This window comes from Thunnus albacares, chromosome 10 (assembly GCF_914725855.1).
Source record: "Thunnus albacares chromosome 10, fThuAlb1.1, whole genome shotgun sequence".
Classification (NCBI taxonomy): Eukaryota; Metazoa; Chordata; class Actinopteri; order Scombriformes; family Scombridae; genus Thunnus; species Thunnus albacares.
Genome location: NC_058115.1, coordinates 8,220,450 through 8,236,270, shown reverse-complemented (window position 1 = coordinate 8,236,270; position 15,821 = coordinate 8,220,450). Strand labels below are relative to the sequence as shown.

At 41.0% G+C, this 15,821-nt stretch overlaps 2 protein-coding genes across 2 annotated transcripts; one reads left to right on the top strand and one right to left on the bottom strand.

The window, feature by feature from the left end:
* The first annotated feature begins 196 nt into the window (after window positions 1–196).
* syvn1 (synovial apoptosis inhibitor 1, synoviolin) lies at window positions 197–8,732 on the top strand. The gene is made up of 16 exons (XM_044363067.1): window positions 197–398; window positions 2,426–2,577; window positions 2,677–2,769; window positions 2,902–3,054; window positions 3,331–3,379; window positions 3,658–3,761; window positions 4,579–4,705; window positions 4,839–4,938; window positions 5,156–5,221; window positions 5,652–5,768; window positions 5,890–6,050; window positions 6,323–6,469; window positions 6,566–6,718; window positions 7,141–7,324; window positions 7,512–7,627; window positions 7,811–8,732. The coding sequence occupies exons 2-16, from the start codon at window positions 2,446–2,448 to the stop codon at window positions 8,005–8,007; spliced, it is 1,899 nt and encodes a 632-aa protein (XP_044219002.1). The 5' UTR covers window positions 197–398; window positions 2,426–2,445; the 3' UTR covers window positions 8,008–8,732.
* Window positions 8,733–9,271: 539 nt separating this feature from the next.
* On the bottom strand, window positions 9,272–15,794 carry gpr137 (G protein-coupled receptor 137). Its single transcript, XM_044363068.1, has 8 exons — window positions 15,694–15,794; window positions 13,749–14,215; window positions 13,425–13,474; window positions 13,030–13,270; window positions 12,704–12,853; window positions 12,080–12,205; window positions 11,389–11,501; window positions 9,272–11,245 (listed from the first exon to the last, which is right to left on the bottom strand). The coding sequence occupies exons 2-8, from the start codon at window positions 14,127–14,129 to the stop codon at window positions 11,149–11,151; spliced, it is 1,158 nt and encodes a 385-aa protein (XP_044219003.1). The 5' UTR covers window positions 14,130–14,215; window positions 15,694–15,794; the 3' UTR covers window positions 9,272–11,148.
* Between the last annotated feature and the right edge of the window lie 27 nt (window positions 15,795–15,821).

Below are 15,821 nucleotides of genomic sequence, written 5' to 3'. Positions count from 1 at the left end.
CAATACATCAATACACACTTACAAATACAACACAGAAAATTGCTCTGTAAAAAATAAATATTTAGTAATGATGCATATATCTTAATCAAAGTATCCTTCGGACTGTTTTTTTACACCAAACCAAATGACAGGTAAAACAGATAACACGTCACATGATGCATGGAATTGCTCTTGCGTAAAAATTACCTTAAGAGCCGGAAGTGATGTGGCTCCCTACATAGCAAGCCAAAGATAAACACGTAGCCAGACGAGCAGGGGCGAGGATAAGAAGATATCTCAGAAAGTGCTGCTTTAAACGGTCCAAATGGAGTAGCTGGTAAGAATATAAAGATTTTAGCACGCAAGGAAACACCCGTGAAATCAACCAAGGAGCGAGTCTTCCAGCGGACATCGAGTCGGTAAGTTGACAGCTGTAACGATAGCTAACACAAGCTAACACAAGCTAACTAACCTAATTAGCTACCTGTTTTAATGCAGGGAGGTCGTCCCTGGACTATATATTTTAGTTATTTAGTAATGTGTTGCTAGCTTATATTTGCAGTGCTGGCTTCGTGGAAAGCTGTCACGGTTAGTTGCTTTTCTTGAACTTAATTTGAACAGATTAGCTTTAAGGTAAGCGAGCTAAGGGAGCTAAAAGAGCTGCATCTTCACCAGGGAAGCAAGTGTTGGTATTTACTCAGATTTAAACGTTAGATAATTTATTATATTGCTTAGGAGGCAATGATGGGATAGCTGCAGTAGTAGGGGTGCACTTAACTGCTTAGCATCTATGCAGGAGGGAAATAAAGTCAAGCAAGAAACAGTCACATCTTGAACATTTTAGGTACATTGATGCGTTGTAACTAGATTATATTGCTCATTGTATATAGATACATTTTATTTCAATGTGTGTGGCCTAACAAACGATAGATAGCCATATGCATTGAAATGTAATAGTGTATCAGCTGTAGCATTTCATACATGAGTACAACATTATATCTTGCCTTGAAAACAAGGCCACAGACCCATTCAAAGGTGCTGATCAGTATGTCATTCATAAAAGCTCAAACTCAACACTTTGGATCACCTGGCAGCTTGACGGCTCAGTGTTTTTTTTCTCACAAGATCTTACTCAAACAGTCCCAAAGGCTCTCTGTTAGCAAACTAGTGTGTAATTGACACTGGAGAACAAGTGTGGATAATGTATAACCCTGGAGGAAATCTTCACTCTCTTATTTATCTGAAACACAAGTTAACCTTAAACATGTTGATTCCCACCAGTGATGCTGTCCCGCTCACCGCCAGTATCACTTTGTTTAGACCTATGATTGTAGTGCCTCCACGTGGGCCAATCAGAGTCTTGAAAATGCTGCTTTGCACTTGAGAGATTACCACAAGTCAAATCAAAATGACATCAGTCCGTGTCGTCTGAGACATGGGACATTATACAAAGACTAAATGTAAATCTAATCTAAATGTAGAGCTGATGAGTGTAATCTTTGAAAGTGCCAAATGAGATTGGTGAGATGCTTCATTTCCCTAAAATCCAACATTTAGTGTCTGAAACATCCTCTGATTAAGTAAAATATGAAGAGACCTATCATTTGTCTTCACCTGGATTTTATTCTGAGGGACAAATGGCACAATATAAAGGATTGTTCTAATAATTAATATTTAACCATTTTAGTTTCTCGTTTATTGTGCTAATGTGTGCAAAAAGACCTGTAGCTGCTTCAGAAATTGTCTTATTTATTTAAAAAAATGAAATGCTGGTAATTTACATCTGTATATCTGTAAATAATTTTGTACTTGTATAATCTCGAGTGTTGCTGTTTGTCCTGGTTGGATGCCTTTTATCACAATTCACACATAACCTACCATTCAGAACAGAGCAACACGGACAGCAAGATAAAGAAACTTTCAGCCGTTGTGCTGCGGCTGAAACCTATTTTTCAGTTCCTTAAAGGATGGACTTTCTACTCTTTTCACCCAAATCTGAGGGAGACACAAGTGCTGTCATGCCTGCAGCAAACAGACACTCCTCATTGAAAAACAAGTAAAACAAACATAGAGGCTCAGATACAACAGATCAGCGTTACTGCATCCTAATGCTCCTGAAATCCCAAACTATCTTATAATTTAATGCTTCATGGTTGTAGGAAGGGAGGTGGACGGTTTGGTAATTTCCCTGGCTGTTGGTGAGCTCAGTGTGGTATTTTCCTGCCATGGAAAAGCTTGTATATGTTGGTAGATAAATTAAAAATATAAACCTGTTTGACTGCACATGTCTAAATGATACATAGTAGAGAGATATCTGACCAAAATGATCACATTCCAACAAAGTGTTACCCTTTTATTTGCATGTTGTTCTGCTTGATTTGTCAGCTTTCACACTCCACAACCTGTTGTTCTTTTTCCCCCTCTATCATCTGTTTCCTCTCCACAGTATCTGTAGCTGAGTCCAAGATGGTGCGAGCAGCCTTGGTGACCGCCACCAGTCTGGCACTGACTGGAGCCGTGGTGGCACACGCTTACTTCCTCAAACACCAGTTCTACCCGACTGTGGTCTACCTCACCAAGAGCAGCCCCAGCATGGCGGTAAACATCAAAGCTTTAGTTTGGTTTAAATGACTTTAAAATTGTACCAATATTAAAATCTTCCAACTTTCAAATCTGCTTTTCCAATTCTGCTTTCAGGTGTTGTACATTCAAGCCTTTGTGTTGGTGTTTCTGCTGGGAAAGTTCATGAGGAAGGTCTTTTTTGGACAGTTAAGGGCTGCAGAAATGGAGGTATTTTCCGTTTTTATTTTTCACATTGTAACACTTAATATTCGATGCATGGCCTCAGCTGTAAATGACAGTGTATCGGATCAGCCTTTTGTCATATGTGTGCATTAACACGTTACCTGCCTCTACCATCAGCACCTCATCGAGCGCTCCTGGTACGCGGTGACCGAGACGTGCCTGGCATTCACTGTGTTTAGGGATGATTTCTCCCCCCGCTTCGTCGCCCTCTTCACTCTTCTGCTCTTCCTTAAGTGCTTCCATTGGCTGGCTGAGGATCGGGTGGACTTTGTGAGTGATGACGCATTATCCTTTCCCCACTGTATCCGTGTACAGGATGTTGTTTAAAGGTAGAGAGGGAACTTTGGACAAAGGATGAGACAGATGGCGTGTGACTAAAGGTTGCAGAGTTGAACGTTGTTATTAGACATTTTGCAACCGATAATTCCAGTTTTAAATTGTGTATAAAGATCCTGTAACGGTGTTGTAGGGTTGTGTAGTGCTTGAATACACTTCTGTGATTGTCCATGCTTCTGTTTACATGTTAACAATGTTTATTTCTGTCAGATGGAACGAAGTCCAAACATATCCTGGATTTTTCACTTCAGAGTATTATGTAAGTGCACGCTATCAGCCAAGACACAAATCATTCTTACCACAATTCTGCGTTGGCCTTTTTTTCTTTATCTTTCACTTCTCTTGGTCTCCCTCATCTCTCTTCTACTTCTCTTTCTTATCCATTGATTGTATCTTTTTGAAAGTAAGTCTTTTGGTTAAATGAAACTGTATGCAAATCATAGTCTGTGCTTATGGAGCCAGGTGCTCCACACTTAAATGGAGCCCCATAACAGACTAAAAGACTAATTCAGCCTTTTCTTTCCTTACTTCCTCCAGCTCTCATGGCTCTGCTGGGTGTCTTGGACTTTCTGTTCGTCAACCATGCCTGTCACAGCATCATTACCAGAGGAGCCTCAGTCCAGCTTGTTTTTGGATTTGAGGTTTGTCATACCCAATTAAAGCTGAATATGAGCTGTGTGTTTTAACTGTAAACAAAAGGCTTGTTTGACACGTCTGTGGTCATTTCAACAGTCTAATTTCTGTTTGATGTCATTCTTTTATAGTCATTTTTTGCTGTATTGTAGTTTGAAATGTTTGTTGTTTGGCCAAGACTAATTGGCCGTCAGTATCAGTTAATGTCTGTCGTGTTTTGATGATTTTGTTGTGATTACTATGATAAGGTGTCAGTGGGATGTCACACTACATCAGGAATAAACTAAAGAGGACAACCGTAAAAAGGGAGGGATTTTTCTTCTTAGGGTTGAGCACATTTTTTTGTACCACACTGGATACCTTTTTAATTCACAATTAAGTAAATTTTTGTGTAAAATATCAAGAAACACATTAATCAGTTCCACTCCCGTTTTCCTCTCATGGGCTCCAAATTTCTTTTTCTTTTCCAGCCTTTGATAAGAGTTGTTTGCATTTTATAGCTCACAGGTGAATATTCACTTAACTGAGGCCACAGGAATAATAAACTGACCAATGAAACATCAATCTGACTATCATTCACATTACAATTTTCAAGACCGCAGAAATAACAAACCTGCCTTAAATCTACATCCATTATAGAGATAAAAGACAAATTAGGTGATGATTAAGTGGGTGTTTAACAGTAGAACAGCGCTGTCTACCTAAATAATTGGTGAACTATTTTGCATCCCCAGACTGCTTCACCACAACCTTTTACCGCCTATTTCATACTTTTGTCCCTACATGTTTCTCACTTTCTAATCCTCTCGATATATACCGCTTCAGTACGCCATCCTGCTGACCATGGTGCTGACAACCTTCATCAAGTACGTCCTGCACACTATTGACCTGCAGAGTGAAAACCCCTGGGACAACAAGGCTGTCTACATGCTCTATACTGAGCTCTTCACAGGTACTGTAGTCAGCTCCAGCTGAACATGTGGAAAGAGGAAATACTTATTTTTCCTGCTGTTTTCCTCAAGATGACCATGTGTACAACATGTGTATGTAGCATATTCAAACAATGAGTGTTGTTTTTATTCCAGGTTTCATCAAAGTGCTCCTGTACATTGCTTTTATGACGATCATGATAAAGGTCCACACCTTCCCCTTGTTTGCTATCCGCCCCATGTATCTGGCTATGAGGTGAGCATGTTGAGTTAACATGTTTTGTTAGTTGAGCAACTCTACTTTCTGTAGTTATAAGTCAAGGTCTAAATAGTCTTACAACTTATGGAATAGCAGTTTGGGTATTAAGTGTCATATTTCAAGCTATATTTCAGTATTTGATAAGTTTTACACCAAGATTGAATTCATATATAAGGCTTGTTTTGAGTGTTGTATTGCTTCTCTTTCCTCTCAGGCAGTTTAAGAAAGCTGTAACAGATGCTATAATGTCTCGAAGAGCCATCCGCAACATGAATACACTGTGAGTAATTTTAACAATTTACTGATTCCACTATTTTGTGTTTAAGATTTGACATCACATTTTTTATTCACTCATTTATATCTAGATTCATATCTCTAGATTTATAGATTATATGCAAACTGATGCCATTTTCAGATTTGTTGTTGTTGGGAATTGAAGTAACTTTAACAAGTCTTTATTCTGGTTAATAAGAAAACATTTGTCTGACATACACTAACATATCTGAAGTGTTAAGCTGTGTGCAAACATTTAGTTTAGTTAGTTTTTACTGTCTGTAAGCTGAGAATAAACTAGTGCTGTGCTAGTCTTTATTCAGGGATGTTGGCAGGAGGATAATACATGTATAGTAATACAAGCCTGAATAAAAGCTTAGCTGGTAAGTTCTCTGGCTGGAGTCGCTGTTTATTTGTTGTGTCAATGTTGTGCTCAGATACCCCGATGCTACTCCTGAAGATCTGCAGGCCTCTGACAACGTCTGCATCATCTGTCGGGAAGAAATGGTCACAGGAGCCAAGAAACTACCTTGTAATCACATTTTCCACTCCAGGTAAACAAACAGTGCATTACGTCATTAGTTGCTCTATTTCAAATCTACAAAGGTGACTTGTGATTGTGGTGTGTTCTTTAGTGTCTCAGCTAATGTTGCGTTCCCCTCCACCCCCCGATAGTTGCTTGCGCTCCTGGTTCCAGAGGCAGCAGACCTGTCCCACCTGTCGCATGGACGTCCTCCGGGCGTCTAATAATAACAATCAGACTCCGGCCCCAGCACAGGCTCCGCCCCCTGCTCCAGCAGCCCCCGCCAACGCTCCAGCAGCCCCGCCTGCCAACGGTGAGAGTCAAAACCAGTGCACATGTTCATGTTCCTGCTTCTGTCAGCACCACATGAAGACACCTAAATTAAAAGCAAAGAGGAAAATTTTCAGTCATGATGAACTAATCCAGAAATCTTTCATACGGTCAAAAAAATAAAATGAAGTTAGTCTGCTTTTTCTTGCTTTCTTGCATGTATTAATTAATGTTTTGAAGCGCCTGCTGGTAAATGCATAGTTTGAACCTTTTCCAGTGTTGGTAAGGATCTGTTTTGCTCTGTCTCCTGTCCAGTGGCTCCAGGCATGTTACCTGGCTTTCCTCCTGGTATTTTCCCCTTCTGGGGTCCCTTTCCCGCAGTGCCTCCTCCTGCTGCAGCCGTCGCAGCTCCTGGTGCTACTGACGCTCCACAAAGCAGCACAGAGGCTACGCAGGCAGCTGGTAAAGATACCTCTTACTATTCTGCAGCCAGCTGTGTCGTCAACACTCTGAAAGTGTATCCAGGTAGTCAAAATGTTGTGTGTTTCTTCCCATCAGGTACCAGCCAGCCCACCTCGTCTACTGCAGACACCGCTGCTGCTGCAGCAGCTGCTGCTCCAGGGTCAACAATCCCAGGATTCCCCTTCTCCTTCCCCCCTCCTCCCTTCCCCACTGCACCATGGCTTCCCATGCCACCACCTCCTCCCTTTGGTAAGCACTAGTGGTATTTCTGTTAACACTAAATTTTAATTCACAATTGTCTCTTGAGAAAAGATGACCTTTTACAACTCACCACACATTCTTATCTTAGCAGCTATAAGTAGAAAAACAATAATAAAGCGAAGTTATCGTCCAGTCAACCTCTTCCATCCTGCCTAAGAGTAAATAAATAAAATAAAATAACATGAGCAAGATTTCCAACTCCATTGCTTTACTCTTAATAGCTTGTTATACATAAATTCCTCATCCTCATTCTCTACTGAGTGTGTAATGTCTCATTCTTGTCACCTAGTCTATACAAGAGTGACAAGGCTCAGCAAGCATTTACACAAACCCATTTGTTGAGTCAACATGTCAGCCGAGTTTATTTTATCTGGACCGGTCAGTGTGAACTCCTCTCTCCTCTCCTTCAGTATCGTCGATGCCTCCTCCTCCTCCGTCTCTGTCCCGTCTGTCAGAGGAGGAGCTGAGGGAGCTGGAGGCAGAGGGCCGACGGGGCCTCGAGGCCAGACTCCAGTGTCTCCAAAACATCCACACCCTGCTGGACGCCGCCATGCTCAACATCCACCACTACCTCAGCACCGTCGCCACACTCACGTAACTGAACCTTCTCTACAGACACTCTTAACTTCTGGAAAAGATAAAATCATTAAAACCCCCACACTGTTGCACTATTATCAAATGTTTTCTATGACATAAGCCTTTTCATATATATTTTTCCCTCCATAAATTGTCACATTCAGTTGAATACTCTTTTGTCTCTGTGCTGCTGTTTCCTCCACAGTCCTCCGCGGGCTGAGGGCGGCGCTGGAGAAGCCAGCGGGACGACCCACTCTGCTTCATCCCCCTCAGCTGATAGTAGCACAGAGAGTCCCAGGCAGGAGAAGGACTCTACCAGCTGTAAGTAACTGACGAGTCACATGAACTGAAACACGTGAAATGAAATTTTCTCACCCAAAAACAGACAATTTCAGTCCTATTTATGTACAAATGTTTAAAATGATGTAAACATGTCAAACAGAAAGCCAAATTAAAACACATTTATTTGTCTTAACTAACCAAGACGATCGTTTCTGTTTCCAGCTGATCAAGTGAGTGAAGCTACAGTCTCTCAGCCTGCCGACTCGACTTCCGCCGGCTCGGACACTGACAGAAAAGAAACGATGGAGGAGGGAGCGGAGGACGAGGACGGAGAGCCGAACGCCGCTGAGCTGAGGCGTCGTCGCCTTCGTAAGCTAGAGACGTCGTCGTCGTCGTCGTCACCCCCTCCTGACAATTGATCCATGACTCGGACATATCGCTCTGGACCAACAGGAACTGTGGACATGGATCATCTGTTGCTTTGGTTCGTCGTTGCCTCTCTTATTTGTGGCTCTTGCCTTCCACAGGCTCAGGTTTCTGACTGCGTCCAGTTGGACTCTGGTTGCCGGGAGACGCGGTGGTCTTTACAGCTTATCTGGACTGTTTCTGTGTCAGAAAGCAATAGCACAACTTTTTTTTTTCTCCCACTGCTTATTCCCCCCCCTACCCCCCACAGAATGACTACTGCAATAAGTGTACTGCAGATGTTTGTAAGTTGAATCAGGTGGAAGAGGAAGTCTCGTTTCATTTATCTGGTCAGCGTGAGAGAAAGAGAGAGACGTGTCTGGGTTTATGTTTGGTAGTTTTACTGTCGTTGAGGTCCTTGCCTGCACTGTGATTTTTGTTTAATTCAGCTGTCTCCAGTATAAAGGTGGTCACACTCGCTACATCAACGTTGTTACACAGCACACGGATCACTGTCCGACCCGGTGAATTCAAATCGAGGGAGGTTGATCAACTACTTTTGGCTTTCGCTTCATTTTGTTTTTCTTTACCATTCATCTTCTGTTTCTTTGTTTCTCAACATGTTGCCACTGCAGATGTTGTAACATACTGATTTATTTGAATGTGTACATACTGTATAAAGAGTTTTAATAGGATGATCTGTACATAATGCAGAATAAACCGTTTGACTGAAAAGGCAGTGGAACAACAAGGATAATGGTTTGTATGTTTAACAAAACCGATGCCGCAAACACTTTCCAATTTCACGCTGTTCTGCTGATCAGTTGGTGGAGGAAACACACCAACAAAGGCAGTGAAAAGGAAGCTGTTTAGCAAGCAAACATGGATGAAAACAGTGAAAGATTTTTAATATTTTCAAAATCTGCTTTGCAAATGCTTTGTATGGAAAGAAATGCACTCAACACATTTTAGACCTCAGGGATACACACCATGAGTTTCAGTGAGAAACACTAAATGTTAACAAAAATTTTGTTAACAGGAAAACTCCACAGAGCAGCTTTTAAGTTGTTCTGTTGCCAGGAAAACTAAGAAACTATCCAAGTCAGCAGCCAGACTCTAAATCCAACATGACTGGATAGTGCTCAGATTTTGTTGTAGCGGACTTTTTATGACTTTGACCTAATTAAATGGTGGTTTCCAACCTGCAGGCAGGCAGGAGTATCATGAATCGTAGTGGTCACTAGATTATAAGGGGAAAGAAAGACAAAGTAACAAATCTGTTACTAAATCATGTTTATTTTTCCTCTTTTTGTCATTATAAGTTTTTATTCATTTTAACATTTTTACTGTGTACAACATTCACAAGTACACACTTATATTTTATAATTTTACCTCTTTAGTCCTCTAAAAGTCTTTCACATAAAACAATCTGAGAGGGTAAAGTCCCTCATTGGTTGAACTGCTCACAGCTCAGGTTCACACTGAGGCCTCAACCTGTGATGAAGGTTCACAAGTCGACACTCACGAGCCAAAAAGTTGGAAACCACTGCCTAACAGCAGGATGTAGTTAACACCTATTTGACCCCGTGAACAAGTTACAGCAACAGATCAAATCGTATAATGTGCAGTACAGTGGAATGCAAACATCTGGACACCCCTGGACAAACTGTGTTTTGTTGAATTCCTGTGAGAAGAGTTATCAAAAGCCCTACAGAGAACAAATCTTCAAACTCCTGTAAAATTACAACCGAGCACCAAATTACACGCTTCTTTCCAGGAAATTTACCAGGAATTTTTAAGAAAAGAGTAAACAGATTTTTAAAAATTTGCATAGAAGTTCATACAATAACATAAAAAAACAAAAATAAAAGCAGACATGATGTTCACCAACGTATTACCTATCTGTCTGTTGATTGGACACGCAGGTATAACTTTAATCTGGTTGACTGGAAGGTTGTAAAAATATAATCCGAACCACTCTGGCATGCTTTGGAATACATTTGGCTCTAATGAAGTAAACATGGTTTGTGGTAAACGTGTAAAAACAGTTGTAGTGTTTTAAGTGTAGTTTAACATTGAAAATCAACAAAACATTCAAATTATCCAGGGTTGCTGTATCGAGTTCTATAACCGCAGCAGCTTGTTTGATCCATACGTCTTCTGCTTAGCAACAGGCTGAACAAGCTCATTTTTGTTTTTATAGGTTTGCTCTTTACACAGTAAATGTCAGTCACGCGGTAAAGTCAAACCCACAGGTTAGTGACTCACTATGAGGAAGCCTCATTCCAATAAAGACATAAAGCAGAAAAACATTTGATTTTTAGCTACAGTTAAGCGCAGAACCGTAATTATAAAATAAATTAAACTTCCATCAAAATATAATTACACAGGAAGGGAGTAATAAGAATCAAAATCAACTCGGAAAAAATTAAAATGAAACAAATGGGATGTACAAATCAAAAGAATAGACACTGGTCCAAAAGAAAACTTACAACAAAAAAAAAACATTGCAGCAATGCGAATACCTACAGCGACTGATGGATCTGTGATTAGACTAAAGAGAAGCTGCTGGAATTATTTATTAGAGATGTTAATATTTTAGAAACTATCCTGTTCTGTAAATACCAAATGTCACTTGATCATTTGGATTTGAGTGTTTTCTATACACTTGTAACAGTGTAAGAAAGGTTACCCTCCTTGGATGTGGATGTTTGTTACCAGGGGTTATCACATGCTGCGAGCTTATTAACTTATTTATTCAATAAGGAATGCTAATGAAGCTAAATGTGCCGTTTTAAGGAATAATAAGAGGTATTATCTTGTTTATCCACATTCTTGGGACAATAACTATTTTTGAATCTCAGCTTAACCTTTATAAGGAGATCACTGAGCACAATATTTGGCCATTCATATCTGGCAGGGATTGTCCCGCCGAGTTTGTTCCCTTTGAGCTACAAAACGTCAGCTCATTTTATTTTAAATATAGTATTCTCTCTTCGAAAACTAGAAGGTGCATATCTGCTGTTTGGTGAGGATTTCCTGAGGTTTTCAGTGCAAACAACTGCTCGCAGAAGGAGGTGCCGTACTACTGGCTGGTTGCTGTGTTTAGTTTGTCCTTGAGATCATCAAGGACGTCGCGAGCTCGATTGCTTGGGTCAGTTCTGGGGGGTGGAGTAGAAAGAGTGGTGCTGGTGGCTCTGGTCTGGAGGATTGCTGGCGAACAGGAGAGGAGCAGTCTCTGATCCGTACCAGCTGAAACAGAGCGAGAACAAGAGGAAGCGACAGATGACAGCTGTACCTTCTGGTGATGATTTGATTTTAAGACATACATGTTGCAGACACCGAGCAACAAAGGGAGATCAAATGTGTGTCTGAGGTGTTGGCTGTGATAGTACCTCGAGGGTGGGTGTGAACCGCGTGCCCAGGGAACAGGTACATCCTCATCCCCGGCTTGAGGGTCATCAAAGAAATATGGATGAGGTAGGGCCCTGTTGTTGATGCTGCTGACCTGCGGGGATCAGAGACAACACGGAATCTGTGCCGATCATTCATTTCTAAACAGGGTTTCTACAGACCTTTTCAATACAATATAGAATGCAATTATATACCCTTTTTCACAGTCATACCAATCAAAGGATGACAGAACACCAGTAGGGACAACAAGGGTACAACTTCCCAGCTGTATATGAAAATAATGCTTAATATGATGAATTCATTAACGTGACCTGGACCCAGATAAGTGGCAGAAAAAATGGATGGCTGGAAAAACCAATTACAAAATTAATTAATTTAATTAATTTGATTTAATTGAAGTTTTTGCTAAAATCAACACTTGCTTATTGTGAATTGATGAGCTTCCTAACTACTGTAGCTAGCAGTGGTGACAATGTTTGCTACATGACTGATGGTGACTCAAACTCCACAAAGCAGAATTAAACAGCACAATCCTACGTCGCACCAGTCTCACTTGTAGTTTATAGATGTAGAACATCTCCCGAGAGACCGCGACAACGTACAAAACAAGGTTAGAACTGCTCTATTTAGTTGACATTCACTCCAGCGCCTGTCTGACAGTCTCTTGAGTACCTCCTGGGTAGGCTGGCGAACTCTTAAGATGAGGATGAGCAGACTGGTTGGTAGCAGCTCCCATATGAAGAGGATGGCACCGAAGGCCAAGTAGCCCCTGTCGCCCAGTTCATTACGCAGGTCAGCCTGTAAACAAACAAACAAAAAGGGGTTATCTAGTAGGTTATTGGTATTTTCACTGGTCACTGCTAGTAATACTTGTACCCAAGAACAACTCATAATTAGCATTACAACCACCAACTTGAACAGTTCTTTAAATGTGGTTTAACTAATCCAGGCTTGAATAACAGTTCGCTTCTACTTTGAGAGAAAGGCAACATGAGTAGAGAGTCAAAACCACAATCAGCACTCATATCATTGGCTGACTAAATTTGGATGATGAAAGTGTGAAAATGAAATTCTAATAATTACACCAACATATACTGATTTCTCAATAACCTGCAACTTCTAAAATTATGATTATATCCACAATTAGTATCAGAAATGGGCTTCACTCAAACCGTTACAGACACATTTTAAACCAGCTCAGAAGAACAAAAAATACAGACTTCTGTCAAAACATTCTTATCTGGATAACTTGGTTACCCACAGATGAAGAATGGGGCCCAAACACTGGATGATTACCTGGTCAGATACGTTGTACCAGTCGAAGTCGAACGACTCCACGTGGTAGTTCTGGGACAGCATGAGGACGGTCAGGTTGTAACAGGCTCGGCTGGCATACAAAAAGATAACTGCTGCTCCGAGCGCTGCTGTGCGGCACACTGTGGTCCCCTGCTCAGGTACAAAGAACACTGTTAGCCTGGACTGTCATAAGGAAGTACTGAGGATGGTAACAAGTGTCTGAGCTATGATTTCTCTGTTGATCTGACACTGAAATGCTTATTGCTGCATTTTAATATTTTAAAATCATTGCGTCATCAGGACATTTTCATGTCACATTAGCTCACCTTGCTGATCAGGTAAGGGCTGGTGGAGCGAGAGTGTCGTGTCAGGAGCAACAGCACGGCGGCCAGTAAGATTGCATCCAGGATGAAGAGCAAGTCGTTGACTAGAACTCGAAACAGGACCAGATCCCAGGTTCGCTCCCCCAAACTCCCGCCGCCGCCTCGGTCCCCGAGAGCTGCGCAAACCACGTTGACGCAGAGGAAGATGGCACTCAACGCACCGTACATGCACCGTGCCCGCCAGCTTAGGAACACATGCAAGCCAGAGTGATGAATGGATTAGCAATAATATGTTATATTTAAGAGGTATCAAGGTTCAAAAAAGGGCAACATTATTCCACACTACACATTACAATTCCATATAATTGCACTGAAGTTTGATACAGTGTGAAACTTACAGTCCTCTGTCCACTTCTGAGCTGTAAGTCTCTCTCACTTTGAGTAACACCTGTGATACAAGAGACAAATAAACAACAGAACATTAAAAATGAAAGTGAAAGGAACAGTGCGTCCTTAGATAAGTGTTTGATATTGATTTCAACCCTTCCAGCTTTCTGTTTGGCAGCCAGCTATGAAGAGGAATTCCCCTGCTCACAGACTAAGACCAGGATTTCCTGTCAGCTGATTATGATACGCATTGATTTTGTCATTGGTTGTGTCAGATAAATACTTTTTAGAATTATTCTGTCTGTCCTCCTCTTTTCCCTTTTCAGCAGTCTTACCTGAGTAAAATACAGGTTAATAAGGCTGAGAGTGAAGAACTGCAGACAGACGGGGAAGCAGTAGAGCAGCCAGTAGACTACCACAGGTAGGTGGTTGGCTTCCAGAGCGTTACGGAAGTAAAAGGAGAAAAGGGTGGTGCGGAGGGCAGCCCACAGCAGGCAGAGGAACAAAAACACGCTCTGGTAGCTCCATCGTTTGTGTTTGTAGAGGTAGAGAAGCCAGAGCTGGGCGTACACCACCAGGAATAGTCCAGCATACAGAGTGGTGTAGAGGATAGTGAAGCCAAGCTGGACAGTGGGGGCAACAGCCGGATGCAGGGGGACCAGGGGTGACAGGGTGGAGGAGTTGGGAGGAGGGGAAGCGGTGACTGGAGCTTCCATCGGGGTGCTGACAAGACTAACTGTCCATCATCACAGAGAAACAGCCTGACCTTCTCCTCTCAGTTGGAAAGGTTTACATAAGAGACCTGAGGGCAGAGACAGATAAACAAGTCAGTAGGTCATGAACAGAACCTGCTGAGCTGGGCTTTATGGGGAAAATAACACAACAACTAGAGCTGAAATCATTAGTTTAGTACTGTAACAATTAAATGATTGATAGAAAATCAATCACAAGCTATTTTGATAATCAATTACTCATTTATGAAATAAACATGGCATATAACAGTCACTGGTTGCAGCTTCTCAGATGTGAGGATTTGCAGATTTTCTCTATTTTACATATTTAAAAATTGAAGATATTTGGGCTTTGGATTGTTCAGCAGACAAAACAAGATATTTGCAGAAGTCACCAGGGGAAACTGTGACAGGCATTCATTACTGTTTTCTGAGCTCTAAGATTAGCCATTCAGCAGGAAATTAATCACCAACAATTTTGATAACAGATCAGAATAAGTCATCTATTATTTTAAGCATAAATACCAAAAATGAACTGTTTTGAGCTTCTCAAATGTAAATATTTGCTGTTGTTCTAGTTGTCTACGATAGTAAACTGAATATCTTTAGGTTTTGGACTATCAAGACATCAACTCAGGCTTTGAGTAATAGTGATGGGTTTTTTCTCTATTTTCTGACATTTTATAGACCAAACAACTGATAATCTGCAGATTGAAGAAATGCATAATAATAAAGATGAACATTAACTGCAGCCCTAAAAACAACCTTAGGTATCATCCTCTTGTGTTTTAATTGCTTCTGAGATCACCAGGAGTCATTGTAAAAACACTGTTGTGTCACAAATCATAAATATCAAAATCAGGCGACATGGTCAAAAATATCTGATTTTGCCAATATTGCCCAACTCAGCAATAACTAGAGGACCTTCCTCCAGTATCACATGAAGCTGTCAGGCTATTTTTTGAAGGGAAGTCAAATTAAAACTGTCATTCTCAATGTACTCCTGAGTATTTAAGAGAATATGCAGAAGAAATGCGAGTCTGGAAGTAGTTTACCGTTAATGACAATGTAACTACAATATCACCTTATTAATAACAAAGTCAGATGATACACATACATTGCCCAGCTGTGTTTACATAGATTTAAAGTAAACAATCACATTATGGTGGTTAGCTTATAGGACTGGATACAACAATTCAATACAAGAGCACACACATTTTCAGTCATTCACAGCACAAAAATAACATTTTAAACTTCATTAACATATTGTTCGACGGACTATTTTATTGTATTATTTTAACTGTAGCTACAGGCGTTTGTTTTGGTATTCTTAGCGGCCTTTTAAGCTTCTGACGATTAGCCTGGATGTCTTCACTGCGCTCTTTGGAACATAAACAGCCGGTGTTGCGTTCAAGCTAATTTACAACAGCTAACATTAAGCTAGCCGTTACCAACTCTGTTAATTAACCTGAACGTCAATTATTTCTTACTGTCCCAAGAAACCTCTGACGTTGAAGCTGTCAGTGATTATTTGACGATAATAACAGACCTTCTTTTAGGTGGACAACAAGCTTCGGGATACGCAGCAGACGACGGTGTAATCCGTGTGTTTCCGTGTGTGTGACCTAACGTCTGCAAGGCGGAGCTACTGATTTGATTCCAACCGCCAATCAGAAA

What these genes read in the sequence shown, in the direction of transcription:
- syvn1 (XM_044363067.1), top strand. Translation starts at nt 2,446, where the DNA reads ATGGTGCGAGCAGCCTTGGTGACCGCCACCAGTCTGGCACTGACTGGA. An exon ending in CTGAGGATCGGGTGGACTTT is followed by an intron (nt 3,055 to 3,330) that starts GTGAGTGATGAC and finishes TATTTCTGTCAG; the next exon opens with ATGGAACGAAGTCCAAACAT. An exon ending in GCCACCACCTCCTCCCTTTG is followed by an intron (nt 6,719 to 7,140) that starts GTAAGCACTAGT and finishes CCTCTCCTTCAG; the next exon opens with TATCGTCGATGCCTCCTCCT.
- gpr137 (XM_044363068.1), bottom strand. Translation starts at nt 14,129, where the DNA reads ATGGAAGCTCCAGTCACCGCTTCCCCTCCTCCCAACTCCTCCACCCTG. An exon ending in TCAGAAGTGGACAGAGGACT is followed by an intron (nt 13,271 to 13,424) that starts GTAAGTTTCACA and finishes TGTGTTCCTAAG; the next exon opens with CTGGCGGGCACGGTGCATGT. An exon ending in GGTACAACGTATCTGACCAG is followed by an intron (nt 12,206 to 12,703) that starts GTAATCATCCAG and finishes GTTTGTTTACAG; the next exon opens with GCTGACCTGCGTAATGAACT.